The 12079-nt window shown below is 40.9% G+C and overlaps 1 protein-coding gene across 2 annotated transcripts; it reads left to right on the top strand.

The window, feature by feature from the left end:
• Positions 1-143: 143 nt before the first annotated feature.
• On the top strand, positions 144-11741 carry LOC122562195. Of its 2 annotated transcripts, XM_043714862.1 has the most exons (6): positions 144-229; positions 4166-4277; positions 7910-7986; positions 8807-9186; positions 9890-10034; positions 11640-11741. In XM_043714862.1, the coding sequence occupies exons 2-5, from the start codon at positions 4213-4215 to the stop codon at positions 10016-10018; spliced, it is 651 nt and encodes a 216-aa protein (XP_043570797.1). In that variant the 5' UTR covers positions 144-229; positions 4166-4212; the 3' UTR covers positions 10019-10034; positions 11640-11741. The 2 variants fall into 2 exon arrangements, with proteins under 2 accessions (XP_043570797.1, XP_043570796.1); XM_043714861.1 differs by lacking the exon at positions 11640-11741 and having other exon boundaries at positions 145-229; positions 9890-10430.
• The last annotated feature ends 338 nt before the right edge of the window (positions 11742-12079 follow it).

Raw genomic sequence — 12079 nt, 5'->3', positions numbered from 1 at the left:
GGGTGGACAGAATTCAAGACTCAACACAAGGTTATAATCCCAACAGGTTTATTTGGAAGTACTAGCTAGTTACTACTTACCCGATGAAGGAGTAACACTCTGAAAGCTAGTTGGTCTATGACTTGTTTTGTGATTTTTTTACAGAATATGACTGATCCAATTTGACATGATCACATCAAAAGGATTATTGGATCCTGGAAGCTGATTTTATTCAGTTGATCTTAACTAGGTTTGGTTAAATTTAACTTTTCCAGGAGTGTTTTGTTTCAGTATTAATACCACACTATTAATAGGAGTATGTTAGACGTTTGACTGCTTCAAGCTGGTAATTAGTAAAATGCGGATCCACTGTCAAAATAAACAGTATTGCCTCATGACTAGGCTTGAGATCCCCTCTCCCCAGACCCCAAAAAGAGCCATTTGTGACAAATGGTAGTTGATAACAAGGTGACGTATTGGTACTTTGGTGCACTGACCTCTGCACCACTGAAGCCAGATATAAACTTGAAGACACCTCCTCCTACCACGACCTCACCTCTTATCACCAAACCATCATCTCCCACACCATAAACAACGTCACTACCTTAGGAGATCTTCCACCCATATCTTCCAACCTCATTGTTCGGGAACCCCACACTGCCCTGTTCTACCTCCCACCCAAGATTGGCAACCTTGACTACATCAGCCGATCTAGAGTCTCTCAGAATTCATCTCCACATACCTCTAGTTACAGGGAAAGGGCGTTGGGTAGGAGAAATGTCGGGTGGAGATGGGTACTGCCGATGCGGATCAGCCATGATCCAATTGAATGGTTGAGGGGGGCCAAATGACCTCTTTCTGTTCCTTTTGTGGCCTTAAAGTAACTTGTGTATTGTCCTGCATAATCATTGTACTAATCGGGTATGTGCAATTACAAAAATTAGGGTAAAACCTAAATCAAAGGTGAAATTGTTTGGCTCTATTAGCCTGTTATGGTGGCGTGTTCGTTGGAGTCTTCCAAATGAACTTTGATAAAGCCAGGCGAATAGATTAGAGATTAGATTCCCTCCAGTTTTGAAACGGACCCTTCGGCCCACCAAGTCCACACCAACCCTCCGAAGGGTAACCCAGCCAGACCCATTCCCCTACCCAATATTTATTTACCTCTGACTAATGCACCTATCACTATGGGCAATTCAGAATGGCCAGTTCACAATAACTGCACATCTTTGGATTGTGGGAGGAAACCAGAGCACCCATAGGAAATCCATGCAGCCACTGGGAGAACAATAGACAATAGGTACGCCATTCTGCCCTTCGAGCCTACACCACCATTCAATATACTCATGGCTGATTATCCTGTTCCTGTCTTATCTCTAGAACCCTTGATTCCACTATCCTTGAGAGCTCTATCCAACTCTTAAATGAATCCAGAGATTGAGCCTCCATTGCCCTCCGGGGCAGAGCATTTCATTCAGCCACCACTCTCTCTGGGTGAAGAAGTTTCTCCTCATCTTTGTCCTAAATGGTCGACCCCATATTTTTAAGCTGTGCCCTCTGGTTCGGCACTAACCCATCAATGGAAACATGTTTCCTGCCTCCAGAGTGTCCAATCCTTTAATAATCTTATATGTCTCAATCAGATCCCCTCTCAGTCTTCTAAACTCAAGGGTATACAAGCCAAGTCACTCCAGCTTTTCAGCGTAAGGTAATCCTGCCATTCCAGGAATTGATCTCGTGAACCTACGCTGCACTCCCTCAATAGCCAGAATGTCTTTCCTCAAATTTGGAGACCAGAACTGCACACAGTACTCCAGGTGTTGTCTCACCAGGGCCTGTACAGCTGCAGAAGAACCCCTTTACTTCTGTACTCAATCCCTCTTGTTATGAAGGCCAGCATGCTATTAGCCTTCTTCACTACCTGCTGTACCTGCATGCTTACCTTCATTGACTGGTGTACAAGAACACCCAGATCTCTCTGTACTGCCCCCTTACCTAAATTGATTCCATTTAGGTAGTAATCTGCCTTCCTGTTCTTGCCACCAAAGTAGATAACCATACATTTTATCCACATTAAACTGCATCTTCCATGCATCTGACCACTCGCCTAACTTGTCCAAGTCACCCTGTAATCTCCCTAACATCCTTATCACGTTTCACCCTGCCACCCAGCTTAGTATCATTAGCAAATTTGCTAATGTTATTACTAATACCATCTTCTATATCATTAACATACATTGTAAAAAGCTGTGGTCCCAGCACTGATCCCTGTGGTACCCCACTGGTCACTGCCTGCCATTCTGAAATGGAGCCGTTTATCACTACTCTTTGTCTCCTATCAGACAACCAACTTTCAATCCAAGTTAGTACTTTCCCCCAATACCATGCACCCTAATTTTGCTCACTAACCTCCTATGTGGGACTTTATCAAAAGCTTTCTGAAAGTCCAGGTACACTACATCTACTGGATCTCCCTCGTCCATCTTCAGAGTTACATCCTCAAAAAATTCAAGAAGATTAGTCAAGCATGATTTCCCCTTCATAAATCCATGCAGACTCTGACCTATCCTGTTACTACTATCCAGATGTGCAGTAATTTCATCCTTTATAATAGACTCCAGCATCTTTCCCACCACTGAGATCAGACTAACTGGTCTATAATTTCCTGCTTTCTCTCTCCCACGTTTCTTAAAAAGTGGTACAACATTAGCCGCCCTCCAATCCGCAGGAACTGATCCCGAATGTATCGAACTCTAGAAAATAATCACCAATGCATCCACGATTCCTCGAGCCATCTCCTTCAGTACCCTGGGATGTAGACCATCAGGCCCTAGGGACTTATCAACCTTCAGACCTAACAGTCTCTCCAACACCAATTCCTGGCAAATATAAATTCCCTTAAGTTCAGGTCCTTCAGCCACTGTTACCTCGGGGAGATTGCTTGTCTTTCCTCGTGAACACAGATCTGAAGTACCAATTCAATTCTTCTGCCATTTTTGTTCCCCTTAATATATTCCCCTGTTTCTGTCTTCAAGAGCCCAATTTTAGTCTTAACCATTTTTTTTGCCTTTCACATACCTTAAAAAAAACTTTTACTATCCTCCTTTATATTATTGACCAGCTTACCTTCGTACCTCATTTTTTCTCTGCGTATTTCCTTCTTCGTAATCCTCTGTTGTTCTTTAAAAGCTTCCCAGTCCTCCGTTTTCCCACTTATCTTTGGTATGTTATACTTTTTCTCTTTTACCTTTATATGTTTCTTAACTTCCCTCATCAGCCACGGCCACCCATGCCTCCTCCTAGGTTCGTTCTTCCTTTTAGGAATGAACTGATCCTGCAACTTCTGCATTATACACAGAAATATCCGCCATTGTTCCTCCACTGTCTTCCCTGCTAAGGTATTGCACCATTGAACTTGGCCAGTTCCTCCCTCGTAGCTCCATAGTTCCCTTTATTCAACAGAAATATTGTCACTTCTGATTGTACCTTTTCCCCCTCAAATTGCAGATTGAAGCTTATTGTATTATGGTCACTACTTCCCAATGGCTCCTTCACTTCGAGGTCCCTGACCAATTCTGGTTCGTAGCACGATACCAGATCCAGAATTGCCTTCTCCCTGGTCGGCTCCAGCACCAGCTGCTCGAAGAATCCATCTCGGAGGCACTCCACAAAGTCTCTTTCTTGAGGTCCAATACCATCCTGATTCTCCCAGTCTACCTGCATGTTGAAATCCCCCATATCAACTGTAGTAACAGTGCAAACTCCACGCAGTCATCCCAGATGGAACTCGAACCCAGGTCCCTAGTGTTGTGCGGCAGCAGTGTTAACTACTGAGCCACTGTGCTGCAATGATAAATATGTAGAAATTGTTTTAAGATTGTTACTCCAGATGGACTGAAATTGTTTTGTCCATCAACTGACTAGCTTATTCATGAATTGATAAGTAGATTAATAATAATTTAGTTTAGTACTTTTCTGTCTTTAAATGGCTTTACTTTGATCTTCACTGCTTTTAAGACCCATGAACCCACCATTCTGGTAACGTTCTTTGCTTTGGGTTATTTCCCCATAATTTCCAAATTAATTTCCTTAAAGGTAGGCAAAATGTTAATCTTTGGCATTTTATTAGTGCTCTTATGCATGGAAACGTATTAAGTTTGATTTCTCGTCCGTGTGTTCTGTCCAGGTTTGAGTGAACATCTGTGAATTCTATTGCCATTTTCTTCAATTCACATGAGAAGAAAAATGAGTGCTGCTGTGAAGCCAGTTCCTTTGACTTGCCCTGAAAAAACAATATGGTGAATGTTTTTCATATTCAAGTGAAATGTTACATCAATATGCAAAAGAATATTTTGTTCAGTGGGCTATCTGTAAAAGCGTTTGTTGTGATCGTTCAGTGAGTGGATGATTGATGTTTAGGCAGCTGAACCCAAGCATGTGTCTGCCAAGGTGACAGGTTTGGTGTGCTTGTTTTTTCTTTTCAGCTGTCTACTGTTATGTTGGCACTCAAGTCCAGGAAATGTATTTGTAGTCATACAATGTGAAAATAGACCCTCTGGTCCAATTTGTCTTTGCCAGTACTAACTGATCTGTTCTAATTGCCAGAATTTGGTGTGTATCCCTCTAAATCCTTCCTATTCATGCACCTCCATCACTTCCCGTCTAAATCTTTTTTTCCCTCACCTTAAACCTGTGCCCTCTAGTTTTGTACTCCCTTACCCTAGGAAAAAAGGCCTTAGCCATTCACCCACTGTCCATTTTCATCAAACTCTATGCGGTAATCCATAAACCTCTGCTCCAGGGGAAAATGCTCCAGCCTATTCGGTCTCCCTATAGCTCAAACCCTCCAATCTTGGCAACATCCTTATAAATCCTTTCTGCACCCTTTGCAGTTTCGCAACATCTTTTCTCTAATAGAGAGGTTAGAATTGAATGCAGTATTCCAAAAGTGGCCTCCATGTCATCTCTTCGAAGATAAACTCATCAATTTTAGAACATAGAACATAGAACAATACAGTGCAGTACAGGCCCTTTGGCCCTCGATGTTGCGCCGATCCAAGCCCACCTAACCTATACTAACCCACTATCCTCCATATACCTATCCAATGCCCGCTTAAATGCCCATAAAGAGGGAGAGTCCACCACTGCTAACCTTACAGCCTGTTTTATACTGTATTTCAATGTCCTTCCTACCGAAGTGCATCACCTCACACTGCTCTGCATTAATCCTCATCTGCCATAAACCTGAAAACTACACCAATGTGTCACTGTCCTGTTGGAGTTCCACACTGTCCTTGGCAACATCCTTATAAATCCTTTCTGACCCTTTGCAGTTTCGCAACATCTTTTCTCTAATAGAGAGGTTAGAATTGAACGCAGTATTCCAAAAGTGGCCTCCATGTCATCTCTTCGAAGATAAACTCATCAATTTTAGTGAGACTTAACTACACACACCCTTGTTGACTATCCCTCATCAGTCCTTGCCTTTCTAAATACATGTAAATCCTGCCCCATAATCTCCTCAAACAACTTGCTCATCACTGATGTCTGTCTCATGGCTCTATATTTCCCTGGCTTTTCCTTATCACCTTTCTTAAATAACGGTATAGCAATAGCCACTCTCCAGTCTTTTGGCATCTGCCCTATGGCTGCCATTGTAAGAATATCTTAGCAAGGAGCCCTACTATCACTTCCCTAGCTTCCCACAAAATTTTGGGAAACACCTGATCAGGTCCTGGTCAGCACCACCTGTAATATGGATTCAAGTCACTATTTCCTAGTTTCCCTAGCTTTCATGTCCTCCTCAGTAAATACTGAGGTCTAGTATTTGTTTCATATCTCACCCACACATGGGCGGCCACATTGAAGTACTCCCCATATTTACTCTTTTTGCTCTTAACATACTTGTAGAATATCTTGGGTTCTTAACTCTATTTGCTAAAGCTATCGTGTGTCACCTTTTTGCCCTCTTGATTTCCCTCTTAAGTATACTTTTGCTGCGACAATATTTATCTTGGGATTCACTTGGTCCCAGCGGACTACACCTGATATATGCCACCTTTTTTCTTGACCAGAGTTTCAATTTGTCTAGTTATCCAGCATTCCCTACACCTACCAGCCTTGCCCTTCACACTAACAGGAACATGTTGCCTCTGGTCTGTTATTATTGCATTTGGAAAGTTGCCCACTTTCCAACCATCTCTCTTGTTTTTTTTTTAAACCTGCAAATGTCTCTTTTCTCTTTTTTCCCCACCCCGCCCCATCAACTTTTGAAAGTTCCTCTTAATAACATAAATCATCAGCTTAAACTTTTTAACTTTTAAGTCCTTTTCCATATCTGTCAGAGAATACAGGAGGATATAGATAGACTGGAGAGTTGGGCGGAAAGGTGGCAGATGGTTTTCAATTCAAATAAATGTGAGGTGATGCATTTAGGCAAGACTAATTCTAGAGTGAATTATACAATGAACAGAAGAGCCTTGGGAAAAGTTGATGGGCAGAGAGATCTGGGAGTGCAGGTCCATTGTACCCTAAAAGTTGCTGCACATGTGGATAGTGGTCAAGAAGGCATATAGTATGCTTGCCTTCATTGGACGAGGTATTGAGTATAAGAGCTGGCAAGTCATGTTACAATTGTACAAGACATTGGTTTGGCCGCATTTAGAATACTATGTACATTACCAAAAGGATACGGACACTTTGGAGAGGGTGCAGAGAAGATTTACGAGGATGTTGCCTGGTATGGAAGGTGCTAGCTATGAAGAAAGGTTGAGTAGGTTAGGTTTATTTTCATTAGAAAAAAGGAGATTGAGGGGGGACCTGATTGAGGTTTACAAAATCATGAAGGATATAGACAGGGTGGATAGAGACAAGCTTTTTCCCAGGGTGAAGGATTCCATAACGAGAGGTCATGCTTTCAAGGTGTGAGGTGGAAAGTTTAAGAGGGATGCACGTGGAAAGTACTTCACGCAGGGTGGTGGGCGTTTGGAAGGCGTTGCCAGCAGGGGTGGTAGAGGCAGGCACGGTAGATTCACTTAAGATGCGTCTGGATAAATGCATGAGTAGGTGGGGAGCAGAGGGATACAGATGCTTAGGAATTGACCGACAGGTTTAGAGAATACATTTGGCTCAGCTCAGGCTTGGAGGGCCAAAGGGCCTGTTCCTGGACTGTAAAATTTTGTTCTTTGTTCTTATTGTAAACGTAATGGAATTATTATTTCTGGCCCCAGTGCCACCTCAGTCAGTTGCCCTCCCTTCCCAAGAGAGTCAATTTTTGCGCAACTTCTGGTAGGTACATACGTTTTGAGGAAAATCTTCCTGAACACTAAATTCCTCCCCACCCAATCCATTATCACTGTCTCAATCTGTTTGGAAAATTTAAAATCCCCCACAGTTACAACCTTACTATTCTTACAAATGAGATCTCTCTACATATTTGCTTTTCAATTTCCTGCAGACTATTTGGATTGTGCTAGAGGCCCCCCAACAAGGTGATCATCTCTCATTTTTGTCTGGTAAAATTAATGGATGGAATTGACTCCCAGGAATGTCCTTCCTAAGTTCAACCATAATGTTATGTCTAGCCAAAAATGACACTCTTCCTGCCTCTTTTGCCTCCCTCTCTATCCTTCCTCTAGCATCAGTACCCCAGAACATTAAGCTGCCAGTCCTGTCCCTACCTGAACCACACTTTTGTGATGGCTTAAGTCACAGTCTTATTTAATGTTGACCTAATTGCCTTATGAGACTGTGTGCATTCTGATTAAATAGGTCGCAAGAACAGGATCACAAAATTACTTTCGTGATTGCATTGGATCAATTCACTGTCTTGAGTATTCAATATATAAATTCAAACGTTTGACTCCTGCTGTAGTCCTTAAGCGCTGTGTCCCATGTGTAAATTTTTATGATTTGTATGTCCTTTTATTAGGGAAGACAGCATTGGAAGTGTCACAGATTTGGAAGCAGATGATGAATGTTGTGAAGATTTCTGCGGACTGAGACCAGGTAAAGAACTTCAGTTATATAATTTTGTATATACTATTGGGATTGGTGTCTGTATTTAAAAGTTCTGTGGTAAATAGTGTAGAAATTTACACTTGCCTTTGGTAGGTTAGAAATGCAAGCACTCCAGATGAGGCAGTCATGTAGATACCTTTAATACAGTATTAAAGCTAAGTTTTTAGGCACTATTTTGAGGAACCTTATCATTTATGTAATCTTAAACCTGAAGCACTGCAATATTGTAAAAGGACATAATTTAAGGGTTTTTAATCCTTTCTTCATATCTTGCAACCCCTTTTTTTTCTTTCTCCCTGTTCATGTTCCTGTGCAGATTGTGTCTGAGTAATCAGTAGAGAGTCAGTTCATATCCCTGTTTTTAATGGGAGTTTAGTTTTAATATTACACATCTGGCTGGTTTGCTCAGTCATGTTTCTCTCCCACCCACTCACCCAGTGAATGTACCTCATTATTCATTCTTGGTGCAGCTCTTCCATGTCCTTTCTTGATCGTTTAATGTTGTGTTGGCTGTTAAATCTACTGGTCTCAGCAGTCTCTTTGCAAAATGGCTGCTTTGTAGTTCATTCAGGAGTTTCAAGTTCCCCATTTTGAATGGTGTTGATGAAGCCTGCTCTCGCTCTCGCTCTCACCCTGTTTACTCCCCTCGAACCACTATTGTATAATTAGGCAATAGCTGCTCTATCTAAATTTGAATAACTCTGTTCACTAGACCTGAAAAATTTCTAAATTTTATTCTTCTACATATTTTGAGTAATTGCACTAGTTAGGTGTTGGACTTCATAAGTACTATACTTGTCATTTTTAGGTGGAAAATATTTACAACTGGTAACAGACAAAGTGAATCTTCACAGAGGAAAAACTGTGAAATTGCAAATGAACGTTCCGCTTACAATTGGGGGCCTGGATGATACAATTTATTGGGGAAGGCTTGATTTGCTTAAGTGTTGGCAGGATCTCTACCTGCCCCAAAGAATGGATATGGTGGTCCTGGGTGTGATTGAAAGTTACCCGTGCCTGGCACCAGGGCTTCAGCTTGTCATTCTCGCTGGAAATGATGGTTCAGTATTTGCCTATGAAGAAGAAGTGTTGCACAAAATTGCTAATAATTTGGAAGAGCTCTTCTGTGAAGGTCCAGTGTTTCCTGGAACTAAAATCTATGAGTATGGCAGAGGCTTCAGGCCAAAGGTAAGAGTACTGCTAAAAAGACTTTTCCTCCCTCTTGCAAACACGGGCAGAATCACAATACCAAATTTCCAGAGGAGCAGTTTTTATTAAACGTTAATCAGCCAGCTGTTACACTTGTCACTTGAGCTTTACTACCTTGTTCTTTTTAAGCAGTGGTACTTATTTAAATAGTCGATGTTAAGATTTGGTTTTCTAGTACTGAAAAGCAAAGAACTTCAGATGCTGTGGCTGATTATCTTACAAAATCGGTTTGTTCTTTTGTAATGCTTTAAATTGGACTACACTAAGTGTATTGCATTCTGATATCGCACTTGCATCATTTATACTTTATTGCAAAGCATAGCTGTTAAATGCAGAGCCGCAATAACCTTGCCATTATTAGAATATAAGGAATGGCATTATTGCAAGTGTGTTATGTGAGAAGCCAAAAAATGCCCTCTGATTTTTGATAACCTTTTTTTGGAATGTCAACAATTGTGCATATTTAGTTTTTAAATTCTCTTCACTGTTTTTAAAGTTAGAAATACTATTGCTGTTTCTTTGGTTTTTGCAACATTTTGTTAGAATATGATTCTACCATAGTAAAATATTCAAACAATACGTCGTGGGGTTCGTGTATCCATAATAGAGGTATATTCGTGTCAATGATCACTCCACATCAAACTGCATCATGATACCAGTAAAAAATGCTGATCTGTTTCAGAATAACAAAGAATATATGGCAGCCCTCAAAGAAGCTGGGTTGGAAAAGATCTCCCAAGATACAAGGAACTTCATTAGCAGAAATGCAACTGAAATGAAGAAGCTGATTGATGACTTGGATTTCTTGTAGTATTGGATCTCAGTCAGTGAGTGGAACAGTTGTTACTTCTCAGACAGCTGGGGTTTGTGCACAGTATTTGGCACCTCAGGACACTGGAGCCATTAAGTACAGTTTTTTTTTTGGAAACAGTCCAGTTTATGCACAGTAACATCTTTGGATGGTGTTGTGACCATGTCCTTGCAACTTGTCAACATCCGCAAAGGATAATTTCTTCATGGGTCTTAAATAACTGACAGTGTGCTGCAACATCTCATTTGAAAAATTGTATTCCTGTGCTAGAGCAGCATTGTGTGTTTTGTGAATTGAATGGGAATGCTGTCTGAAAGAGTCCTTATTTTCTTTTTGTTAATGCAAGTAAAAAATCAATGTGACTTTGCAGCTATGTACACATTTTTAAATAAATAAACAAGATGAATCCTAATTAGCCTTCAGCTATATTGTGCTGAGGTTTGGTGTGACCTTATCTGACTTTTTTTTCCTAAGCCAGGCTGGAAGTATTTATCTACTAGCACTTTTCCTTTGATATCTGCATGTTTAAATTAGTGCAAATCACAACTTCATCAAAATTTTAAGTGACAACCAAGCTACCAGGGCAGATGGTGATTGCTAAGGGGCTGACTTGATTCTAGATTGCTTATAAGGCAATTGTGGGGTCGGGGGTGAAGATGAATCTTTCTGACTAATTGAAGTGAAATGTTCTCCTGGGAATAGATCTTTTTTAGGGTTTTTATTCATTCTTTCCCTAGTCTGTGTTTAGTCTAGATATCAGCATCCCTAGGCCGTTCTATACACAATACAGTGATGCAAAAAAAGCCTTATGTGAACTTGTCTAAGATAAGACTGAAATGGGATCAGCCTGCTCCACCTCAAATTGATCCAGCAACCCCACCCATCCTGAGCTAGCTATCATTTTGAATCAGACTTTCTTACACCCTTCTTGCAAACTGTGTTATCAATCTTTTTGACACTGTCCAGTCACCAGCTATTTGATCAGTTTAGCCTTTGGCAAGCATCAAGTACCTGCTTTTCTCCACTGGTTTAATGTTGCCTTTTAAATAAACCTTGACCCCAGTTAGCTCGCTCAGATTTCTGCTGCCTTTGTCATTCCTTCAGGTACAAATATTTAAGACATGACCTTTTTACGATTTAAAACCATCGGACATGGGAGCAGAAGTGGGCTATAGAGCCTGTTGAATAGCAGAGCAGACACAGCTCATAGCTGAATCTAGATTAGTGGTGCTGGAAAAGCACAGCTGGTCAGGCAGCATTCGAGGAGCAGGAAGATCAACGTTTCAGGCAAAAGTCCTTCATCAGGAATAGAGGCAGGGAGCCTCTGGTAATCCTCAACTCCACTTTCCTACATTTTCCCTATAATCCTTTGTCTTCTCTTACCGATTTTAAAAGTCTGTCTCAGCCTTGAATATACTTAATGACATGGCCTCAACAGCCTTTAACAATAAGGAATTCCACAAATTCACTACCCTCATTCCTCCATCAGTACAGCTTGTTTTGAGATTGTCTTAGAGCCCTAGACTCTTCCACAATGGGAAACCACTGCCTGCATTTATCTTATCAAGTTCCCTAGAACCTTTCAGTAAAGCTGCCCTTCATTCCTTCCTTGTTCCAACAGGTACAGGCCCAATGTACTCGACCTTTCCTCCAGGCAGTCCCTCCATATCTGATATCCATTGAGTGAATCTTCTCTGAACTGGCTCCAACGTTCGTATGATCGCCATTTGACTTTATTTCTTTGAATTTTCAATCGTTTCAAAGAAAACTAAACTAATCCAGAAAATTCAGAGTTACTACCTACAATTGTTCTAATAAACTATTTTAAGATTACATGTGTACTCCAGTGAATGTGTTCAGTGAGTGACTTCCATGATAAAAATAGAACTTGTCATATCAAGTCAGGTTTTATTCTGGGGTCTGACTTGTCTACTATAACCAGTAGTCATACCTGACCAGGTATTGAATGGATTCTTGACTTGGTCTGATCAAATCCTAACCACTTGCTGAAAAGTGGTTGATTATTTTCACAAGAATTTGATGCCCAAAGTATTGTATATT

The sequence above is a fragment of the Chiloscyllium plagiosum genome, chromosome 24 (assembly GCF_004010195.1).
Source record: "Chiloscyllium plagiosum isolate BGI_BamShark_2017 chromosome 24, ASM401019v2, whole genome shotgun sequence".
Taxonomy (NCBI): domain Eukaryota; kingdom Metazoa; phylum Chordata; class Chondrichthyes; order Orectolobiformes; family Hemiscylliidae; genus Chiloscyllium; species Chiloscyllium plagiosum.
The sequence above is the reverse complement of the archived record's forward strand: the minus strand, read 5'-3'. Positions and strand labels throughout refer to the sequence as shown.

Coding starts and splice junctions, on each gene's coding strand:
- LOC122562195 (XM_043714862.1), top strand. CDS start 4,213: ATGAGAAGAAAAATGAGTGCTGCTGTGAAGCCAGTTCCTTTGACTTGC. Junction 4,278..7,909: donor TGCCCTGAAAAAACAATATG/GTGAATGTTTTT, acceptor TCCTTTTATTAG/GGAAGACAGCATTGGAAGTG. Junction 7,987..8,806: donor TTTCTGCGGACTGAGACCAG/GTAAAGAACTTC, acceptor TGTCATTTTTAG/GTGGAAAATATTTACAACTG.